This window comes from Taudactylus pleione, unplaced genomic scaffold (genome assembly GCF_031769625.1).
Source record: "Taudactylus pleione unplaced genomic scaffold, aTauple2 ptg000273l, whole genome shotgun sequence".
In the NCBI taxonomy this organism is placed as follows: Eukaryota; Metazoa; Chordata; class Amphibia; order Anura; family Myobatrachidae; genus Taudactylus; species Taudactylus pleione.
In genome coordinates, this window is record NW_028284675.1 from 870332 (window position 1) to 895277 (window position 24946).

The following is a 24946-nucleotide window of genomic DNA, read 5'->3' on the forward strand; positions in this document are numbered from 1 at the left end:
GGTGGTAGAACCCTGCGATTGATACCATGTTGATCTGCATCCCAGGTGTGTTCTAATGGGTTCAATTCCAGTAAACAAGGGAGCCAATTCATGATGCCAAAATCAGAGAAATGCTCCTCTAGCCATAATCTGGTAGCTACGGACCTGTGTGGTGACACATTGTCATGCTGGAAGAGCCCCTCCCTTTTGAGTAAACGCTTGACATGAACGGGTGCAAATGATCTGCAATGATGGTTATGTATTGTCTGCCAGTCACTGATGTCTGCAGATGTATCGGGTGTCCTAATGCTTGCCAGCTAAAAATGCCCCACACCATAACAGAGCCACTGCCACCCTGGACTGTCCTTTGTTGGCATACAGGTTTCATGGCTTCGTGAGGTTTTCTTAACATGCGTAATTGTCCATTTGCACAAAACAGCAGGAACCTCGACACCTCAGACCAAGCTACACGTTTTCCAGTTATCTTATGTTCAGTGGTGGTGTTCATGAGCCCAGGCGAAGTGCAGAGTTTTTCATTGGCCACAGCATTGTAGAACGTTTGATGTCTTCCCTGATGTTGTGCAGTCACGGTACACTATTGAAATTGTTGAACCCATCTCTATAGCATCTACTATCAAGCCTAATTCAAAGCCACTTAAATTGTGATACACTGCCATCTTCACTGCAAATTATATGACATCGGATTGCAGAGATATCTGCCTACATACTGCACTTCAATTATGGATGTTACCATTTATTGCAAGGGTGTGGTGTTATTTTTCTGGGAATGGAAGTGGCTGTCTCAGTTTTTGTGGCACAAGAGTGTATTAATTATGAATATTTATTATGGAATGTTTAACTTGTTCCTGAAATCTAATGTTAATTAATTATATGAGGTTAAATTTTTTTAGACTCTCTCTCCTGGGGCGGGATAAACCATTGATTTAGCACCAGAATCGGCACCTAATTACCGCTAATACTAGTTTCAGCATATGCAGCAAACCTCTTAGAGCTTCAGCGGTGTCTACATCTTCCGCATTCCCTTCGGTTTCGGTCACCGGCAGCTGTGTGGAGTTGCGTATATCAGAGTAAACAACGCCGTTTGGTGCTGGCGGTTGCAGGAACACTCTTGTATAGCCGGATCGTTTTTGTGTGAATAGTGCTTTGAAATATATTATAATATTAAGGAATTAATACTGAAATATATATTGAACATATAATGTAGTTAATAAATACAATTTTTTTATGACAAACTATATTACAAGCTATGTGCAACAGCCGTCTTGTCAGAAATGGTGCCGGGGACCCTTGTCCTCCAGATAGATGCTCTGCGCATGTCAAAAACTAGCCTGTCACTCATGCACAATGACAACAAGCGCCTACCCAGCAGACATCGCATGGAGTGCCGGTTAGCGCAGTGACTCGTCTGTCAGGTAGATATTAGTGCATATCGGCATTAGTAAAAAGTTATTTTTTTTTCTTCCAAAAATACAATAGGCACCTGTATTTATGGATTTAAATAGGCAATGAATGGTGCATCACGCCCCTAGAGCCTATACTATAGACTATACTATAGTGATACTATCCAGTGTATAAGGAGACCAATGTGTATAGGGGGGTGAGCGGGTACCCAGGTTAAATGGAGGAGCCCGGCGGGGGCCCAGGTCCGCTGCCCGGACCCTTAACAGCCAGCGGCAGCAGCCTGTGTCTCCACAGCCCAGCACAGGCTGCTGTTTGCTGTACTGCAGTGGGACCAGGGAGGCTGCCGCCGTTGATTAGTAGCAGTCTTGTCTGGCTGTGCGGGAGGGATGACACAGATCACACTGATCGCGTCCCCCCTGGATTTGGCCCTTGCTTTAGAGGCACATGGCGCAGAAAATACTATTTTATTTTGTGGCCACACCTCCTTACATTAGGCCATGGCCCCCGAAAGTACCAAAGCCCGGTACAGCTCTCTACGGGCCTTAATGTGTACATATATATAATGGGTCAGTACTAGGTTCTACTGCCGCTCCCTAGACTCCAGTACTTGCTCAAATGATCAGCAGAGCAGGGCACTTGGATTGTGGAACTGTGCACACACACACACACACACACACAGAAAAAAAACATTCAGAAGGGGTGGCTGGCCCAACTGTCATATCTAATAACTTACTGTGATCGCTGGCCCTATATATGTCTGATGTATTCTATACACTGCACTCTGCATGAGACACACTATAGCTTATTAAGTGCTAATTATGTTTCTCAATACAGTGTAATTGCTGTTTTCTTCTTTAAAAGGGGAGTACATTATTAAGTTCCACCCATAAGGGTAGCAGTGTCTCACTAGCTAAATCTACCTAGTCAGCTTTATCCTCTTCTCTATTAATATTGTTATTAACCTGACTGACAGTAGCAGTATAGGAGAGCAGTGACTAGTGAAATGAAGGAGAGTGGTATCTGTCCCTCCTGCTAAAGTCAAAACTGTTTACAGATGTGCTGTAGCGACCATATTATTCAGTGGTCTACTGCTTGGATACTCAAATACTATTATTAGCTCACACCCTACTGATATCTGAGCTTTGGGTCTCATTCTTGTTTTTGCTATGTTTTAATACAAGTTAATATAAATATATAAAAAGTGTTGTGTTTTTTTTCTATATGAGGATATGTTATGGGCAACTGTCTGGTTTTTGGAGCTTTGGTTGTCTATTTACTAAGCCTTAAACGGAGATAAAGTCAACAGAGATAAAGTACCACCCAATCAGCTCCTAACTGCCATGTCTTTGTGTTTGAAAAATGATAGTTAGGAGCTGGTTGGCTGGTACTTTATTTCCGTCCAATTTATCTTCATCCAAGGCTTAGTAAATAGGCCCCATAATGTGTTTTTGGATCTTTGAAAAAACTGGGTGACACATTAACTGTGCATAAAAGCACATTAATCAAACCAGCCAGGTCTGAAACCAAAATCCTGATTTCTAGATCTGACAGGAATACACACTTTCTAATTATCTAAGAGGCTGTTTGCCAAACTCCCTGGCAAACCGACATTATTGTGATTAAAAATAAAAGGCACCACGTGATTAATACAGGCGAGATTGCTTATACTGCATGCTATGTCAGCTGTCTTGACTGCAAGAACATGAAAGAATAAATTTTTTTAAAAAGTAAAAAAAAAAACAGAAAAACCTTCACTTAGCTTTGGGATCTGTCCTCTAGGGAGCATCCAAAATAGGGTTTGGGCCCTGAACCTATAGAAGACTGGCCCAGTGCTGGGTTCTTCCTGGTATCCCTGACTGACTGGTACCAGGGAAAAGCTATTTAAATATAGTACATACACTTGTGGCACTACAAGTACCAGCATGCACTCACTGCCCCTGACTGTATACAGTATTAGCACTTGTAGTGTCACAAGTATGTAGTAATTATTAAAAATAATTAAATAGTTGTCCCTTGTTATAAAAATTAAACAGTTGGGCCTCCTGCTTTAATTGCCTCAAGTGGTTTTTAATAAATAAATAAATAAATTAAATCTAAAATAATGGTGTCTTCATAATTATTATTTGCCCAAGCTTTGATATTAAATAATAATGCCTTTTTCGTAAATCTCTCCAAGCACCTTGAAGAGCTACTTGTAGTTACCTTTAAGGTAACTACAAGTATCGTTGACGCCAGTGTGTAAGCACCATGTCGGCCCATGCGCGCTCCCGCAGGGTGGTTCATCGCATCCACAGATCTGCCGTACATGCTGCTCAATCTGTCAATGTGATGAACAACACCTTGCATTTGGATGCGGCTGGTGAATTACATATTGTGCAGTCATTCACCAGATCGTGTTGTGTGTATGGACTCTACACAATATGTTATCAGTTGCATCTTGGGTTGGCAGGGTACACAGGTCGTCTAATGTGTGCTCCGCTTTAGAAGACTTTTTAAAATATGGTACAATATGCTCATGTAAAACTGAAAAGGGAGGCATGTAGCCTGTCCTGGACTGTATTACTAAGACTGCAAGGGGGCAATTCAGTTAAAAGCGATGGGCGCGAACAGTGGCGTATTGCAAAAGTCCGGACATGTCACTGACACACATAAAGCAAAGGGCCCTGTTTAGAGACAAAGTGCAATATTGGCTGTGCTGGAGAGCATCATCTTCCTTGCAGAGGACCAACTGAGTGACAGCTGGAAAGGAAGGTGACACTGTGAAAAAGCTCTGTAAGTAAACGTTGCTGTCTCTGGGCCTGATTCGGAGACGGACGCAATGCAGATATTTTTGCAGAACGAGTGATTGTTTACTCTTGCTTATACCCGAATGCCGCACGGCACACGTGCAGCGATTGCATTGCGATTATTCTCGTACAAAGGTGCTGCGTTAACAATCTCCCTGAAATGCTTTTTCAAAAGTAGGCAAATATGGTGTGCAGTATATAGAAGATATACAGATAACAATGTGTTCCCTTCATGGGCATATCAATAATGGGTGCAGGGTGTGTGGTGCACATGGGGGGGGCCCTCACCCAGAGTCTGCTCTTGGGTGTTCAACCAGTGTGGTCGAACTGGGGCGCCACCCCATAGATGGCGCACCCCTCCCAATATCCCGATTTCATCGGGACAGCACTGTCCCGCTGTTGCACCCGTGGGCCGAAGAGTCCTGCGGGTGGTCTGGTCGGGAGGTTGGGAACCCCCACCACCGCAACTGTGCGGCAGTGCCGGACCCCGGAGTTGCTGAATGGATACTGCGCGCATGCGAGCTGCATTCATTCAGTGCCGGGAGAGGGCTGGGGGAGCCCAGCTAGTGACAAAGCTCTGGGCTCGCATCGAGCCTGTCGTTACACGGGAGGCGTGCCATGTGGGCACACCCCAAAATAACGGCACATAGGGGGCATGGCCTATGGTAATTAGGTCACTCCCCCATTTTGGTCGCACGTGACTAGAGAGCGCTTTACATCCTTCCGTCCCTGGGCGCAGCTACCCTTGGAGCCGGCCCTGCCCACACCTCACACCCTACACACATTCTCAATACTTACCTCGCTGTTGGTGCTTCAGATGACATCAGGAACATAGAGCAATGCGCACTACAGAAATCTCCAGGAAAATGGCAGCTGCGCTATTTTCTTGGAGATTGGCGCATGCACAGTAGACTCTGGCACAGTGTGCTGGCGAAGGAGGGCATGCATCGGCAAGAGAGGGGAGAGCCCGCATGGAGGTTACACACAGGCTCTCCCCTTTCTTGATCTGCCTCTGGTTCCCTTCATTATCACACTAGACATCGGTCCCTGGACATTTTTGTTTATAAATTGACAACTGCAGTACAAGTCATTGCTCTTTTTGTAATGATATTATGTTTGGTATCTGTTTTTTTAATTATACATGCAGTATTTTATTAATAAAGTTTATTGACGATTATTATTTAAATAGCAGTATGGCTTATTCTAATATTTTATTGCTCAGTATTATGTAAAGTGCAGGTTATGACTGTTGAGCACAAGAGTGTCCCTGGCACTTGTAATGTCTGATACACAGGGCCGTAGCTAGGGTAGTGCGGCCAGTGCCATCGCACAGGGCACCGCAGGGCAGGGGCGCTGTTTGCGCCTATCAAATTTCTGTTTATTATCATTCTTGCTTGTAGCTTCCTCTTATTTCATCCCCAGCATCTCCTGGCTTCTCCCATCTCTTCCCTGGCCCTTCCCCATGAAGCCATGACCCTTTTTTGGGTGCATTATGCCTCTTTGAAAATTGAGGGGGGCACCAATGCTCTTTCTGGCACAGGGCACCAAAAAGTCTAGTTACGGCTCTGCTGATACATATGCATTATACTGAGTATGTGGGGTCTGTTTACTAAGCAGTGTTAGGAGACAGAGGGGTCTATTTACTAAGCAGTGTTAGGAGACAGAGTGAAAAGTGATGAGGTGCCAGCCAATCAGCTCCCAACTGTCATTTTTCAAACACAGCCTGTGAGATGGCAGGTAGGAGCTGATTGGCTGGCACCTTATCACTTTTCACTCTGGGGTCTATTTACTAAGCAGTGTTAGGAGACAGAGTGAAAAGTGATAAGAAAGTGATAAGGTGCCAGCCAATCAGCTCCCAACTGTCATCTCACAGGCTGTGTTTTAAAAATGACAGTTGGGAGCTGATTGGCTGGTGCCTTATCACTTTCTTATCACTTTTCACTCTGTCTTCTAACACTGCTTAGTAAATGGATCCCTGTATCTTCATTCTATAATAGCCTGAATGTGCCTGGGGCGCCTATTTTTCCATCTTTGCTCCACATCGTGTCTATCCTCACTACTGCTTAAATTTAAAAGGGTATCCGGATGATAGGTCTACAATAAAAATTTAGACATTTGATAGGTCGACACCAGAAGGTCGACAGTCAATAGATCAATAGGGTCGACATGGACATTAGGTCGACAGCAACTTAGGTCAACGTGGTTAAAAGGTTGATATTCAAATGGTTGACACAAAAAAAGGACGACACGTGGTTTTTCAGGATTTTTGCCTTGGCGTTAGGCTAAATTAAACATTTTTAAAAAACTCTTGGCAACCTTTTTTTGTGTCAGCAATTTGAATGTCGGTCAACCATGTTGATCTTTTAACCCTGTCGACCTGTCAATGTCTACCAATTACATGTCGACCTATTGACCCTGTCAACACATCGACTGTTGATCTTCTGGTGTTGAACTAGTGACTGTCTACCTTATTATTGCAGACCAATCAATCCACACCCCATTTGAAGTTCCTGCTAACGTTTCCTTACCTGAATTTATTTAATTATTTTTTTTAACACTTTAGGTTATTGAATCATATTATATACACTAATATGAATATACATGTTCAAAATTCAAATCTCATGCATCTCTTAGACCCTATGCTTCTAGTTTGTGTGAGATGTTATCTACAAGCATTCTAGTGTTTATTGTAATATTTCTAATTTCCAGTAAAAAATACAAAAGCAAAACATTACTACAGCAGCTTTTTGCAACTTACTTTTGATTTACAGCATCATTGGGGCAATGTAATGTATTCTTTATGAGGGAGCACTACAAATATATTTATATATATTTAGTACTACATGAAAATATTTAACGTATTTATTTTTTCCACTTATATGAGCAGAATTATTGCCTGCATCAATTCCGTGCAGCCATCATACCGTATCCATTGGTAAACTATTCACTGCTATTCTTTTACTTGACTGCTCTCTAGTGGTACACCTGTGACACTGCATTATGTAGAATGGTAAAATCTCAATTATGAAAACTTAAAGTTGACATTGTTCTTACAATGAAACCGTAGCATGTGGCATTTTCTTGACATTGTTAGTGGTTGGGGATAAAGGTTTCAATGTTAATACTTTTGGATGGGGTGTTTGTATTGCAGGGAGGAGGAAGTTCTTTTCACATTTTGGAGCAGGAAATTGACACTGTGAGCGAAATGCACGGGCACTTCCCGCAATTCAAACCCGTTCCTATATACAACGATGAAGCTGACCCACTAGTGGGATGGTCCACACCACAGTTATGGAGAGGTGACGTCACATATGCAGCCATGGTAGTAAAGGTATGCAAATTTGTATCAGCGGTAGTTCTCTATTACTTGCAAATAATAATTATTTATTACGTAGTATTAACATATGCCACAACGCTGCTTCACAGCTACACAGTAATGCTGAAAAAACACAAATCATGTCCATTTTTGTGGCAGTTGCCAATTTGCCCTTACAGAAACAAAATGTATTCCTGATACCAAAAAGGCAATCTTATAAATTCCGCAAATCATTCTTATTCATAATTTTTTTGATTAATTATAGCAATAAATACTATTTCTTGAAAATTCAGTTAGTGAATTTGCCATCAACACCACATGTGGTTAATAGGAGGAGGATAGGATAGATATATAATGAGGCAGCCAGGGCAGGGTAACAGCTAGACTGCACGGAGTATATTTACTAAGATGGGAGTTCTATTAAGAAGTGATGTTCCCCATAGCAACTAATAAGATTCCAGGTATTATCTTCTAGAAGGTGCTAGATAAATGAGAAGTAGAATCTGATTGGTTGCTATGGGCAACATCACTTCTTAATAGACCTCCCATCTTAGTAAATTTACCCCCATGTGGCGGGGACCGCAGCCTGTGCCGGGCGCCTTATTACGTGTTCTCTGTGCATCAGATTTCACTCTCCTGTAGCTGCTTTGGCCAATGCCAGCGCAATGTGGTAAGTGGGGTAAGCATTGCAGGGGGGCGCCGGGCTAGAGAAGCGCCTTCCCTGCTTTGCTGCCCTGGCGAGTTTTTCTTGTAACTTTCTCCTCTACAAGACATGACATCTCCTCTCTGCGTCTAATTACATCTCCTCCCTTTCACCCGTCCCGTCTGTTGACAGGCCACCTCTCTTTCTGACTCTAAGGGGTCTAGTTACTAAGCAGTGTTATGAGACAGAGTGAAAAGTGATAAAGTGCCAGCCAATCAGCTCCCAACTGATATCTCACAGGCTGTGTTTGAAAAATGACAGTTGGGAGCTGATTGGCTGGCACCTTATCACAGACTAATCACTTTTCACTCTGTCTCCTAACACTGCTTAGTAACTAGACCCCTAAGCCCCTTCAGTCACATTCTCCTTAATTTAACACATTTCAAAACACTGTCATACCCGGGACTCAAACCCATCACCTCACACTTTGCAGTAACTATAAACCATTGCAGTTGAGCAGTTCTATGTATTGTCTGGCTGCAGGGGATTGGATGTATGGCTGCACACTACATAAGTCTGCCCAGTTGCAATGGTTTTAAACTAACAATTACATGTAGCTTCATATAGTTAGAATTCACAGATGGGTTGGTGATAGGTTCAAGCCCCATGTATGGCAGTATTTTGACATGTGTTAAAATAAGAAGAGTGTGAAGTGTCCTGAATGTCTGAATGTATAGGTGTTCTAAAATGTGTATAAAAAGAACCCAGTTAATGGAAATACAAGAGAGTGAGTGAAAATCAAAGAGTAAGAGTAAAATCTAAATCCAAATAAGTGTATTGTAAAGAGATATGCAGAGAGGACATATTTATAGGAGGGCGCAAATTTATAGTTTGCACCGGCCTTGGCTGAGGCAGTTACTGCGCTGTGCTGTCTCCTGCTGCCAACCAAGCCTCTGCCATCACTGACCCTGCCCATTCCCACTACCTTCTTTGGCTTCCGCAACCCGGTCCTGGTGCTGCTGGCACTGCTGGCTGATTGGCTGATCTGTCAGCTCCGTGAACCATTTTACTAGTCAGTGTAGCTGTATATGTCCTGCTGCTGCTGTGTTACTGAGAGTACAGAATGCGGCAGAGCCGTGCGATGGTCAGTCGTGTGTACACACACCAATGTGTATGATATATCTGTGAAAGATGTAGTTCACCGATGTATTGTGTGCACACACGAGCCTGTGCACTCAATGATATATTGTTCGATGACTGTTACAATGTGAACCCAGCATAAGGTGTTTCTTTTCCCCAAAATAAACAGACCTTGATTTTCTATCCTTACTAATTTAATATTTGTATTCCCCTTATTAATGAGCGTGTTCCCTCCTAAACCTTCTGAACTCACCTATATCTTTCTTATCAGTGATGTGACTAAATTTTTTTTTTTTATATATATAATTCTTGTACATTCATGGTATAATGCATGCTTTTTAATGCCTTGTTTTGTGATATCATGTCACCAGGACAAGGTCATGATGATGTGAATTGTCATAAAGACTCTTCTCACGTCACTACAGGTGGATGGTGGGTGGGATCCAAGAGGGTTCTCCGCTCTCCTGGGAGTTATGGACAACTCCCCGAAATCTGGGTGCTCCCAGGCACTCCAGGAAAGGCAATTTCTGATAGTAATTATTATCTTTCCTCAACCTAAAGGTATTTGCCGTGTTTCAGTTATCTCAGACACACTTGAGAAATAATCATTTATGCTTTTTTTTTATTTGCGTTACAATTGATTTAGAATTGCAGTATAAAAAAAACACACATCTGCGCCTTGTTTTATTTGTATTTAAATAGGTTTGAAATGTAGAGTGAACATTATCTCCTTAAGGAGGCACACCACTCCATCCCCTGATTAGTAGACAAGTAAGCCTACTAAAGGCTTAATATTAGTAGTCTATGGTACTTACAAATGACATCAGTTCATGGTGTGCAGCAGTATGTTAGTGGAAAACAGTCCTCTTTACCATCTGGAAATATGTATTGCACACTGTACACCAGCCTTGTATAATGGCTCATTACCTTGTGTATTTGGCCTCTCATTTCACAACATCATCACTCCAGTGTATTCACTTGTAAAATGTTGGTGACTTTCACATATTTTAAGCAGATAAAGTTCACAGAAAGTGTTATATAATTGTTATACTCATTAGAAAGACTCACATCATGCCATATCTTATTTTATATGCATGGTTCCACTCATGTTAATACATGTATAATATATGCAGCATAATACAGTCAGGTCCATAAATATTGGGACATTGACAGAATGTTCAGATTTTGGCCTCTATTCACCACCACAATGGTTTTGAAATGAAACAAACAAGATGTGCTTTAACTGCATACTTTCAGATTTAATTTGAGGGTAATTACATCCAAATCAGGTGAACGGTGTAGGAATTACAACAGTTTCAATATGTGCCTCCCACTTTTTAAGGGACCAAAAGTAATGGGACTATCAACTGAAAAGCTATTTCATGGACAGGTGTGAGCTATTCCCTCGTTATTTCATTATCAATTAAGCAGGTAAAAGGTCTGGAGTTGATTCTAGGTGTGACATTTGCATTTGGAATCAGTTGCTATCAACTCTCAATATGAGATCCAAAGAGCTGTCACTATCAGTGAGGCAAGCCATCATTAGGCTGAAAAATCAAAACAAACCCATCAGAGAGATAGCAAAAACATTAGGTGTGGCCAAATCAACTGTTTGGAACATTCTTAAAAAGAAAGAACGCATCGGAGAGCTCAGCAACACCAAAAAACCCGGAAGACCACGGAAAACAACTGTGGTGGATGACAAAATAATTATTTCCCTGGTGAAGAAAAACCCCTTCATAACAGTTGGCCAAATCAAGAACACTCTCCAGGAGGTAGATGTATATGTGTCAAAGTCAACAATCAAGAGAAGACTTCACAAGAGTGTATATACAGGGTTCACCACAAGATGCAAACCATTGGTGAGCCACAAAAACAGGAAGACCAGATTAGAGTTTGCCAAACAACATCTAAAAAAGCCATTACACTTCTGGAACAACATCCTATGGACAGATGAGACAAAGACCAACTTGTACCAGAGTGATGGGAAGAGAAGAGAAGGAAAGGAACTGCTCATGATCCAAAACATACCACCTCATCAGTGAAGCATGGTAGTGGTAGTGTCATGGCGTGGGCATGTATGGCTGCCAATGGAACTGGTTCCCTTGTATTTATTGATGATGTGACTGCTGACAAAAGCAGCAGAATGAATTCTGAAGTGTTTCGGGCAATATTATATGCTCATATTCAGTCAAATACTTCAGAACTCATTGGACGGCGCTTCACAGTGCAGATGGACAATGACCCGAAGCATACTGCAAAAGCAAACAAAGAGTTTTTTAAGGCTAAAAAGTGGAATGTTATGCAATGGCCAAGTCAATCCCCTGACCTGAATCCAATTGAGCATGCATTTCACTTGATAAAGACAAAACTGAAGGGAAAATGCCCCAAGAACAAGCAGGAACTGAAGACATTTGCAGTAGAGGCCTGGCAGAACATCACCAGGGATGAAACCCAGCGTCTGGTGATGTCTATGCATTCCAGACTTCAGGCTGTAATTGCCTGCAAAGGATTTGCAACAAAGTATTAAAAAGTGAAAGTTAGATTTAGGATTGTTTAGTTTGTCCCATTACTTTTGGCCCCTTAAAAAGTGGGAGGAACATATAGAAACCGTTGTAATTTCTACACCGTTCACCTGATTTGGATGTAATTACCCTCAAATTAAATCTGAAAGTCTGCAGTTAAATCACATCTTGTTTGTTTCATTTCAAAGCCATTGTGGTGGTGAATAGAGGCCAAAATATGAAAAGTCTGTCAATGTCCCAATATTTATGGACCTGACTGTATGTATTTTATTTTATCATTGTGCATATTATTGGGAATGATGTTGCACTTGTCATGGTATTATAATGGCTGGTTGGCTACATATATCTACAAAGTTCAATGGGCAAGTAGTAGTGACTCTGAACTGATGTTCTCATATTCCACTCCCTTAGTGTCCAAGGGCCTGATTCAGAGCCGTTCGCTATTTGTGGTCGTTCGTTCAAAAACAAGGGGTGGCTATTCAAATGATCCGTTCGCAAATTGCAGTCTGTTCCCACCTCTAAGTCTGAACGAGCGAGCAAAACATACGCTCGTTTTTTTGATAAAAACGCCGCCTGGCCGCACGCACCATACGTCATGTCCGCTATTTATTAGATTAATCGAGTACATCGTACAGCGTATGAACTGCTTGCTATTCTTGTGGTTGGTGTTTTCAACCGCTATTTTGCGAGCAGTTCTGAGTTAAAAAAAACCAAGTGACGTGGTCAATGACGCTGCTGTATTAAATATGCACTCCCTTAAAACGCCCGTTTTGACCTTTAAGCACGCCTGCGTTCGGATCTCCACTCCCCGTTTTCAAGCACCTTCCCCTGTTACCACCCACATACGCCTCATTCTGTCACTCAAAATAGCAGGCCCTCGCTATATTGCGTACCAACGATTTTCGGCCGCACTGACTGGTTCGCGCATGCGTACTAAAAAACGTACGCATGCGCAGATGTGCGAACATCGCTCGGAACGAGCGTACTGCCGCTAGCGAGTGGCTCTGAATGAGGGCCCAAGTTTGCTAAATAAATCTAGAGTGTTGGCATCAAAGCTTAACATCATGTGCTCCTGGTGATTACGATTCACCAAAAAAGTGTAAAGCACTACAGAGTATGATAACGCTATATAAATAAATGTTTAGGAATGTTTCTATATTATTTATTTTTACATCTTTAATTTTGCAATTCATTGTTCATGCCACTTTTAATACTCTGTATTTATCCTTCTAGGTAATAGATCAACACCTAAATTTCTTGCTTTCAAATGAAAGCCGCAGCATGAACTACAGCTTGCTAAGTAACGATAATGCTTTCATGAACTATTACCCTCACTACTTTACTCAGAGGACATTGACAGCAAGATTCCAGATGAACAACACTAAGCCCCCACATGTCCAGATGGTGAGAAAACCAGTGCTAACTGTAATGGGCTTGCTGACTTTATTAGGTACATGTTTATATTTACTTGTGTTAAAACAATAGACATGAATGTGATAAACTTGTTTTAGTTAACTAAAAATATAACTTTCACATTATTAACCTAGAATATACTGTAAATACCATTATTGTATATTGGATAAGTTTGCTTGACATTTATACAAGTTTTAATCAAATTATGTATATATGGCATTTAATAATCGCAAGAATCTGACTGAACCAAATGTTGAGTAAGTAGGGCGACCCAAGGCAGGATCCAACAAATGTGCATCTGAAAATAAGACAAACATCATTATCCTAGAACTCTCATATCTTTCATGATTTATATTGCAAATAAACAGCTGTTTTGCACTCTCAGCTACCATTTTACATTAGCATGCGTGTGGAGAGGTTGCTGCCAGGTGTGGGATCGTTGCTGCTAAGTGTAATTTTCCAAGTGAGAGTGGGAGAAGTTTGAAGATCCTGAAGTAGATCTTTTTGTACTCACTAACTGCCATTGTAAACTTGACAAACCGTGTAGAGTTGTAAGTTTGACAGCTGTAATCAGAGAGTGGGACAGGACTGGGGTCAGAAGCTGAAGGCAATCAATGTTTACTTTGACCGGCTGCCATTTTAAAGCTTGCAGAGGTTGCCGATAGGTATAATTCTGTTTTTCAAAAGTGGGTTACAGATTGAGTGGGAAAGGTTTGGAGAGGCTGAAGGCAATCAATCAGTGTGTACTAGAGCAAGCCTTCCTACTGTGCCAATTTTGGCAGGACACTCCTGTTTTTCGGACGCTGTCCCGCTATCCCACCCATGGGCCGCAGAGTCCCTTGGTGGGGTAAAGGTTGGGAGGTCTTTCTCACCTGCTGTTCTGCATGCATAAAATTGGTGAATCCAAACAAAAGAGGGAGAGACTCAGGGAAGCCCAGCAGCTACAGTAATATACAAAGATTTTCGTTGTTTCTGAAGTTGGGAGAAGAAATCTGTGACTGTTCAGAGGATCCAAAATATTATAAGAGGACCAGAGAACTGTGGACTTAGGGCCTAATGCAGACCCGCTCGCGAGCGCTGAGCTCTCGCAAGCAGGTCGATGGTGCCCGCATGCGCACGACGGAGGGAGCTCCGTCGTGCGCATGCGCGAGACCCGCACAGCGACAGCCAAGCTGTCGCTATCGGTCTCGCACCAAAGGGGGCGTGCTGTTGATGGTGACTGACAGCATGCCCCCTTTGGTGGGCGTGCCGGGGGCGTTGCAGCCCAGACGGAGGCGTTCCCATGGGAACGCCTTCCATCTGGAGCCGGCCCCACTGACATCACAAGTGATGTCAGTGGGAGTGCTTTTGGCTTGCGGCAGCGAGACCCTACCGCAGGGTCTCGTCGCAAGCCCGATGGTCGCGATGGTCTTGACCATCGCGACCATCATTTTGGCCGCTCGCATAATCTGTGGGTGGTCACCCACAGCTATGCGAGCGGCCAGGAGGCCGCTCCATTTTTAGGTAGGAGGGCCCTGATTCAGAGCGAGCGCTCTGGTCAGAGCGTCCGGCTCTGAATCTGGCCCTTGTTTAGCAACTTACTGGTAAATATTATTCTGGAACTTAACTCAGTGTCAAATATCTATATTTTAATTTCTGTATTATGTTTAGTAGGATTTAGTTGTCTTAATTTTACAGGTGGCTGCATAAGAGATTTATGCGCCTTGGAACTCTATTTATTGTATTTATTTATTTGATTGTTTGTTGTGAAGCCCCAAGGATGAGTCCATCTTAACATTTTAAAATTTTTTAGGGTTTTGGCTATCTTGCGGGTGTATATTTTTTTTAATGTAAGATCTGCTACAGCTATTGCTGTACCGCTCACACATTTTACTGTATAACCTAATTAACATCAAATATGTCAGTTGTCTGTTTCAAAGCATGTCACCTCTGGCCTTTGACCAGTTTCTTGGTGTAGCTTTCTTTTGATAATGAGCAGTCTGCCACTGCTATGCCTATAGGTGCCCATACACGGTGCGATGCACCGTGTAGGGCGACTGCTGATCCTTCAGCAGACGGATCATGCTGTCACCGCCGGCAATCGTGCGATCCCCGCAGACCGGACAATATGCCGGCTTCCCCCTCTTTCACCTGAATGGGATCGTATATCGCATCTCAGATCAGATGGTTCTGCAGGAAGACCTGGGGATGCGATGTACGATCCCACGGGAGCGCGCAGCACGATATCAGGTACGATATCCTGCCCATACACGGCACGATATATCGTGCCGTGTATGGGGGCCTTATGTCTGTATGTCAGACATTGCTTGGTGTATAACAGTCAAAACAGAAGATGCCTATTGCCTTTCTAAAACTATTTCACCTAAGGGCGTTCCTTTTTGAAAATGAGCCGTTTCCTGCTGCTAGAGATCTGCCCAGCTTCATTGTTGCTCATATGTGTGGCGCAAGACGCCCTCTCGCGATCGTGGATTGACCTGTCGGTGGGCCGGGTAAATCCGTGGTGGTCCCTCCTGCTTTGGCGCTCTGCCCACTATTATTAGGAGATGGGGCCCATGCAGGTATGGGCTGGCCCCTATCAGACTGACTTGGCCTAATTAGCTGGGGCTCCAGTGTTAATGTAAAGATATGCTCACCACTCAGTGTGCATACTGCTGCAGCTGGTGTGTCATTAAGGGAGGAAATCCTTAGCAGTGTCTGCTGTGCTCTAATTGGCTGAGTGACACACGCAGTCACTCAGCCAATAAGAACACAGACACGCCCCCTACATACACTGGAATGGCACCCTGCAGCCAGGATCACTGAAGGGGTCAGCATGGGCACTCTGATTGGTCTGCAGCTATGCAGCCCCATACAAAGCAAGTTGTGATGCACTGTGTGTTCTGACACCTTTCTATCATAGCCAGCATTAACATTATCAGCAATTTCTGCTACAGTAGCTCTTATGTGGGATCAGGCCAGATGGGCTAGCCTTCACATTCCACGTGAATCAATGAGCCCTGGGTGCACATAACCCTGCTGCTGGTTCACCGGTTGTCCTTCCTTGGACTTCTTTAGATAGATACTAATCACTGGTTACCAGAAACACCCCACAGGACCTGCCGTTTGGAAATGCTTTGAACCAGTGTTCTAGTCATCACAATTTGGCAATTTGGCCCTTGTCAAAGTCGCTCAGATCCTTACGCTTGCCCATTTTTCCTGCTTCCAACACATCAACTTGAAGAACTGACTGCGGCCTAATATATCTCACCCCTTGACAGGTGCCATTGTAACAAGATAAACTACATAGTTCACTTCAGCTGTCAGTGGTTGTGTGTGTGCATGTGTATTATAAGGACACAATCGTGCCCTTATATTAAGGCTGAATCGAAAAAAATGGAAATCTCCATAGAGAATTCCGGAGGGGGGGGGCATGGTGTTTAAGGGGCTGCACCTCAAAAGCTATAGGAGTTACCAAGCTGAAATTTGACATGGGCGGGTAGAACTGTCTCTTGGTGCTGCATGACAAATTTCAGGGCAAAAACATAAAAAATTAGGATTTGGGAGTAATCTAAAGTTCCAACTGTCAGTTTTTTCTGACATTCCCTTATACGGCCCCTGGACCCAGGCCCGCCATCAGGGGGGGACTGCCAGGCCTGGAGTCCTGGGCCCGGACCCTGGCTGAGCAAGGGGGGGCCCGCCGGCCCCTACCACCACTGCCAAGCCTGATGCAGCCTGCACTACCCCGCCGCCGACCCAGGACCCTTTAATTAAATGGAGGAGGAGGAGGCCAGGCTCGCTCGCGACGCTACTCTACTAACACACAGGACAACCCCCGGCCCGTCTGTTAAATAAAGTTTTATATGCCTTGCCTCGCGTGACATCATGACGCACGTCACGCAGCGCCGCGCCGGAGGGAGAGGTCGGGGGAGCCGCTGATTGTGAAGAGCAGCGCTGCCGGGGATGAAGGAGAGAAGAAGCCAGAGGGAACTCGGAACTAAGGTAAGTGTGAAAAAGCAGGCAGGGTAGAGATGACTGGACTTAATACCGGGGGGGCAGGGGCAAACTCAAGAATTCTAGAGGGGGGTTTGAAGTGGCAAATACAGGAAAGTGAGGGAAATTGACACAATGCAGGCACATAGGGGTAGAGGGCAGAGTGCGAGTGATGCATTATGCATATGGGGAAGAGGGTAGAGTGTGAGGGATGCCTATGTGGAGAGGGCAGAGAGTTAGTGATGCCTGTGGGAAGAGGGCAGAGTGTGAGGGATGCATATAAAAAAAGAGGGCAGAGAGTGAGGGATACATAAGGAGTAGAAGGGGACTGCAGCAAGCAACTTGGGGGAAAGTTGCCCAAGCTCTTTGGCTGGGGGGACACCACACACCGACCGCCAAACTGGTACTAGGCATCAAACAGGAGAGACTTGATGGAGTCCAAGTAACCCTCCACATAGGTCACCATGTGGGTCTGGTCTCCGTTGCTCGGGTTCAGCATCTTGTGCTACTCCAGTCTGCAGCACAGCGCCCAGCAGGGTCCTGCCAGCTCCAGGGTCTGTCCCTTCAGGGGCCTCCCACCTACTGCCAGAGGGAGAGATGAATGCGGTCTTCCCGACTCCCGGCTGGGAATGCAAGACAGACCTGGGAACACGGCATAAATGCGATCTGCTCCGAGGGACTGTTGGCTGGATAGGAGACAGGTGGCATCTACCAGCCAGCGGATGCTGGAACCGGGCGGCTGGGAGCGGGGAAATTCCGGTAATGTGAACAGCTGATTGAATGGCTGTCTTCTGGGCAACAACCTGGGAAGGAGGCAGTTAGTGTGAGGCTGTCTCCGTCTCTGAAAAAAAAAAGTGTCGGCCCATCAGTGGGGGTTTCTGGGTGCGCTACTGGGGGATGGCCCTGCCTATTTTTTAGTCCCGGGCCCCAACATTTCTGATGGCAGCCCTGCCTGGACCTGAGGTTCTCCATCCCTGGTTTACATATATATATGTATATATATATATATATATATATATATGGCCTGTTGGCCTGTGGTCTTGCACTCACACCTTTTTTATGTATTGTTATAGTAAATGCTGGGGGTGATCCTTACGGTTCTCGCTATCCTATGGGTAACCCAATAAAAATCAGGAATAACTCCACGAGTTGCAGAGATTAAGGCACTCTCCAGACTTATTGTTTCAAAATAATTCGTAAGCTTTATTAGCATGCGTAGAAATAGTTGCCAACAGTTTGGTCCACATTAGAACTTTTATCAAAGTATAGTACAATAGAAGATACATATAGCTGTAATATAGAAAGAAACAATAATTAGAAGGACAGGGTCATGGAAAATACAGATATGCCTCCCAGGCCCTTAATCTGGTTGCTAATGCTGAAAATCATCTCTAATGTAGACATCAGATAGGTAGGTATACAAACAGTAAAGCTGTGTTGCATGTATTGAGAAACAGCTTCATTTGAAGCTCAAATATCATAAAATCATTTATACCCCTTTCACATCGCAAACCCGGGTCGGACCCGGGTTTTGAACCCGGGTCAGACCCGGGTCAGGGCTTTTCACATCGCCATATTAACCCGGGTTATTGCAGATTTGGGGCCTTTTAACTCAACCCGGGTTGCCCATGTTAAAACAGTATGATGTAATTTTTAAAGGATTTTATTGGCTCACAATTATGATGATGTTTTCAGTAAAGAAAAAGGAGGGGCTGGGGAATGCTTGCAGTGCAGCAATCATGGCCGACAAAGCACATGTCACAGATGCAAAGTGTGCAAAGGGCCTGATCAGAGACGGACGCTCTGAACGAGCGCTCACTCTGAATCAGGGCGTTTTGTTTTGTTTGGCCTCCTTGCCGTTCACATAGCTGTGGGTGACCACCCACAGCTTTTGCGAGCGGCCAGGTTGATGGTCGCGATGGTCAAGACCATCGCGACCATCGGGCTTGCGACGAGACCCTTGCGGTAGGGTCTCGTTGGCCGCAAGCCCCAGTGAGCTTCCGGCTCTAAATAGAGCCGGAAGCTCCCCACTGACATCACTAGTGATGTCAGTGGGGCCGCCCCCAAATGGCAGGTGTTCCTTCGGGAATGCCTCCGTTTGGCCAGCCACCCCCCCTGCCCGCCTACCAAACGGGGCAAGCTGTCAATCACCATCAACAGCTCGCCCCCTTTGGTGCGAGACCCGGAGCGACGGAGCGACCGTCGCTAGCCGGGTCTCGCGCATGCCCACGATGGAGCCGGATCCGTCGTGCGCATGCCCAGTGGGCAAACATTGACCCGGTTGCGATTGCTCAGCGCTTGCGACCGGGTCTGAATAAGGCCCAAAGTGTGCAGTGCAGGACAGTAATGTAAATACAGAGACATGTGCTCTGTGTGCAGGCTGGTCAGCTGACTGGAAAAAGCCAATCAGCACTATTTTCTCAGACCCAGGTCGAATATCCCGGGTCTGTACCATTTAATAGCCAAATAACCCGGGTCCGACCCGTGTTTAACCCTTCTTTTAACCAGGGTTGAAATACTGGGTCGGTCGACCCGGGTTATTAATTTTGGTGCATTTTAAAATCATGTCGACCCATGTCGACTCGGCAACAACCCGGGAATAAATCCGGGTTATTTTGGCGATGTGAAAGGGGTATTAGTGAAGCATGCAGAGAAAAAAATACAAAGGAAAAAAATTACTCAATAATACAAAGGTAATTGTGTACACAACGAAAATAAAATTACAATTATGTTAAAAAAATAGAAGTGCTGAAAAAACTTAAATCAACTCATTATTTGTAGGCGGCATGGACATATGTCTGTCTTGTAAAGCATACTAAGACATGGACATATACATTGTGTATAGTGAACAAACATTAGCATATAAAGCAGTTACATGTGCAAAGTGCACAGAGGCATAGACATATAATGCATTATTCACTGCCACATGTTTATTGCTTGGTGCACTTTGCACATGTAACTGCTTTATATGCTAATGCTTGTCCACTATGTGCAATGTATACTGGCATAATTCGAGCGACTCTTAACATTTGGGAAAGAGGTAGACCCTTTTTCAGGGCTGGAGGATGATGACTCTTAGATAACAAAAAAGTATTTCTACCTACATCTTTGCAGAATACATCTGTCTTTAACTGACTATTTACCACATCAATTCTCACATCCAGAAAATTCACTGACTCTACACTGCATACATAAGAAAATTTGATAGGAGTATCAAGGTCATCAGTACTTCAAAACGTTTTCAAACCCCCCTGTCCACAGGAGAAACACATCGTCTATGTATCTAGTAAATAGGCTGATGAAGCAACTAATATCAGGGTGAGACAAAAACATATGATATTTTTGTTCAAACATGAAAATGTTCACATATGTGGGTGCCACCGCTGATCCCATGGACATCCACGGAGTTGTAAGAAGTACTGCCCATCATGCAAGAAATAATTCCTACATAAGGTCAGTTCTAGAAGAGTCATGAAGAGGTCATGGTCCAACGTAGTCGGAGCTAGATATTTCTGAAGAAAATTTCTCATAGCCTGCAGACCCCCAGTATGAGGTATCGAGGTGTACAGGCTGCCTACGTCAAGGCAGCATAACAGAGTACCAGCAGGTATAGTATCTTCTTAATTTTCATCAACGATTTTAGGAAGCTAGTTGTATCTTTAAGAAATGTCGACTCCAAAGGCAAAAATGGCTGTAATTGAAAGTCCAAAAATTGAGCAACAGGTTGCATTAGCAAATCCTGAGCCGATATGATCGTTCTCCCAGGGGGCTTTACACTATCCTTGTGCAATTTGGTAAGCATGTATAATACCGGGACCTTTAGATGTTCTTTATACAATCTTTGGACTAGTGCTGGTAAGTGGTGACATCTGATTGTTCTTAACAGCAGTATCCAAAATCTTTTAATTCCTGCAGGTATTGTTGAGTATGATCCGATCTCAGTAATTTACAGCTTGATATGTTCCCAAATCACACAAAGCAGTCGCCTCTGATTTAGATAGATTCTTCTTAATTTTACCCGGTGCTGCCACAAACCTGTATGCAGCTCCATCCAATAATCTATTGAAAGTCCTTAATGAAGGATTAGTACATTACAGGTATCAGGACCAGATTTTCCATAAGTGAGTGCCGGCAGATTTGGCATCGTGTGTGTGTGTGTGTGTATATATATATATATATATATATATATATATATATATGTGTGTGTATATATATATATATATATATATATATATATGTATATAAAGTATATGTGTGTGTCTACCATAGTGCACAACATTTTCCAAGGCAAAATCGCAACAAATCAATCCCTTTCCCTAACCTTTAAAAGACATGCACCATTTCACATAATACATACCCTAATCCACCCAATCACACCCACTTCAGAGGACACTGAACTTGCTTACTCATAAGCCTATCCCTTTACAAGGCCTGTAAATAGAAACTGTCCCACTTAGATCAGCTGAGATTAGTTCTGATAATGGACGACTTTTTCACCTTTAGCAGAAAAATAGCTGATAACATCTTTACAGTCAATAAAAAAAACAATGTTAAACCATCTAAATTTTTATCATGTTATGGAAACTTTTGCATTTATATTTGTCAATGTTATTAACTCTTTTTATATTGCCCAATTTATGCTGTAGTTTTACTGGTTTTTAAATACTTTAGCCCGTTTTCAATTAGTTTCGCACCCGCAATACTTTTTCGCCTGCCTGATTTTTCACTTACATCGCGTGTTTTTGGCAAGAGAACTATTCGTGCGCGCCCCCAGTATTCACCCTATTCAATTCCAAAGGATGCGAAAACGCAACCCGGTGAATGTGAACCAGGCGAAAAGTGCTGTCAGAATTTGAGAAATCTGCCTGATACCCCTGAAGACAGGCACTAACATTGGGGTTTCAATGTAGATGCCCCCGATTAGCCCTAATAAAGGTATTTGGGGTACTTAAGTTGTGTCAATTGCTTCTAAATAGCGTCTTTGCACAAGTGGTGAAGAATAGCATTAAGCAGGTTTTTTTGGTGAAAATAAGTAGTTCTTTCAATGTTGGGGTACTTGAAAATGGGTGCAAACATAGTTTAAACATGCTAAAGTGATGTTTTAAAAAACGCACCTGCAATCAAAAAAGCAACTCGCCCATACTTGCAGACCCCCAAAAAGTCTATTTAGCTAGTTTTTAAGTTTGTACCCCCACTTTGTACTTTTTCACCCCCATTTTCAAAGTGCTTATTTGGGGTGTTCCTCACTTTTTTCAGGAACTTTTTGACGCAGTAATCCTTTGGGGGACTGTCCCAAGGGTTCTGAGCGGTTTCCCCATCTTTGCACCCTAAAATAAAAATAAAAAAATCACTTTTTTTCTCCTGCTATTCAGAGGTGAATCTTTTTCGCCTATTACATTGCATTGCGTTTTCGCGTACGCAAAAACTGTTTGGAATTCAATACGGAGATAAGTTTCCACCTGGCGAAAAGTCGCAATCGGCAATACTTTTTCACGGATCTTGGCTTTTTGCGTCTAATTGAATACGGGCCTTTATTGGAAAGTCTCTATTGATAAAAAAAACAATTTGCTTTTTCTTTTCTACGGCTTGGGAAAGCACTTGTACAAAAGGGTCATCATTTAAAATTTTAATGCATGGCTATACTTATTATGGTAATAAAGTATATTTTATTTTTCCAGGTGAAATACAGATTTCCACCCACATAAATATGGATGAGGAGATGTCCAGCAATAACAGTATTATTGGAGTTATAGCAAGCATACATGATGCGGGGAATGGGGAGCTGTCGGATAGCTGGCAGTCAGCCATACTTGTGTATGCCTCTGATGATAACAGAACATCTACTGACATCAATTTTATAACATTAAATCTCACAAATTTTCCAAAGTCAAAAGGTAATGCTGCAATAGTTATATAATAGTTATATAGTTCCTCACAAATTCCATTACTTGTACTCCATTGCAGTATGTCCTATAATGTTTTGTCTTGTACTTAATTCATATAGGATTTATATGGAGTGGTTTATTTAATGTATTTGTTCAGTAAATCATTCTGCACATCTCTGTATATTTTTCAGTAATAGCGGGGGTTGCAATATTAATTGATTTGCGAGTTAAGTAAGTTAACATAACATTGTTTGTAGATTCCAACAGTGTACCAGTAGCTATTTTTTGATGGCGTATGCTACTGGTAGTATCTACCTGAAACATGAGCTGTACTACAGTAGAGAAACAGAATAATGCTTGTTTGTGCATGGAATCTTTTTTATTTTCGAATTAGTATGAATTTTGCATTAAAATTGTGGCTGGGATGAGAACTTAGTTACTACTACTTAACATATCAGGAGGCCTATTTATGATCCCTGCAATTTTAGCCGATAACTATATTATTATCACCAGGGGCGTTTTAAGAGAGGAGGGGGCCACCTCCATTTCGGCCCCCTCCTCTCTGTCAGCGCGGTAGATTCATGACAAAATCTACTGCGCATGCTCGGGTCTCCGGGAAAATGGCGCCTGCACCTATTTTCCTAGGGACATCTTTTCTGCGCATGGCCACCGCCGCCATTTTCCTAGTGATTTTTGCTGCTCTACAGCGAGAGTCTGGCACGGAGCAGCACATCGGAATCTGTGGAGAGTCAAGTATTATTAACTATGGGTGCAGTGTGTGCGGTGTGGGCCTTCCTGGACCCAGGGGCCCATGTGCACCCATTATAAAGACGCTTATGATTATCACAGCAGCCATTTTTTCTGATTTTGTGATTGTAAAGAGGGACTGCCGCAGATAACTCTGATATCTGCAGTGTTACCCTATTGTTAAATAGCCCCCATACTGTTCTAAAATAGCTTGATACTTTTGGATGATATACCACAACATACTGTGCATCCAATAGATAAGCTCCCAGTGAGTTTGGATATCTCTCAGTGCTAGATTAAGGTGCATATGGGCCTGGATCTGTAATTGATGAAGGACATATTTTGTGCTGCCATAAGGGGTGTGACTAATACAGCGGGGGTTGTATACATAAACACACAAATATATATACAGTATATACTGTATATGTATGTACATATATATATATAGATATATATATATATTTGTGTGTGTTTGTATACAAGGTAAGTATGGGGGGGTGGGACAGAGCAAGGGGGAGTTTGGCAGGACTGAGCGAAGGGGGTGTATCTAGAAACATTTTCAGAACCGCAGAGAGTGGACGGAGCCAGCCAGAGTGGAGGACGTGACAGAGAATGAGGTGACCTGGCATATGTACATGAATAAATATATATATATATATATATATATATATATACATGCTCACACAGACACACACACACACATATATATATATATATATATATATATATATATATTACAAAGAAGACAAATCACAGCAAAAAGAGAATCATTAATGGTTCCTTTATGGGCGATATATAAACATGTACCCTATTATGCCATATCAGGGGCAAAGAGTATATATGTGCTGGGATAGTGTGGCAAGACTGCCGATGTTAAGGAGAGCACATTCTGTCTTCTCAGGAAAGGAGTGTATAGTCAGCTTTATTGGTTGTCAGTAGTGCCTTATAAGATGTGTAAATGATGGGATATTGCACCACCTCAGTGGTTACTGCTCCCATGTGAATGTAAACCCATTTCCTTAAACATAATTAAAATATAAAGGATAGACACTTGTAGATTGGTAGCCCCAAGGCCCCTTTCGTGGAGCACATATAAGTGACATTGTACATAAATAAATACA

The 24946-nt window shown here is 43.1% G+C and overlaps 1 protein-coding gene across 2 annotated transcripts in view; it reads left to right on the top strand.

The window, feature by feature from the left end:
• Positions 1-24946, top strand: part of IDUA (alpha-L-iduronidase) — a 215464-nt gene that overhangs the window by 166030 nt on the left and 24488 nt on the right. For both annotated transcript variants that reach the window (XM_088481439.1, XM_088481440.1), the window contains exons 7-9: positions 7339-7518; positions 13045-13261; positions 22872-23087. In XM_088481439.1, the coding sequence (XP_088337565.1) occupies positions 7339-7518; positions 13045-13261; positions 22872-23087 (613 nt within the window). The remainder of the gene's footprint in view (positions 1-7338; positions 7519-13044; positions 13262-22871; positions 23088-24946) is intronic.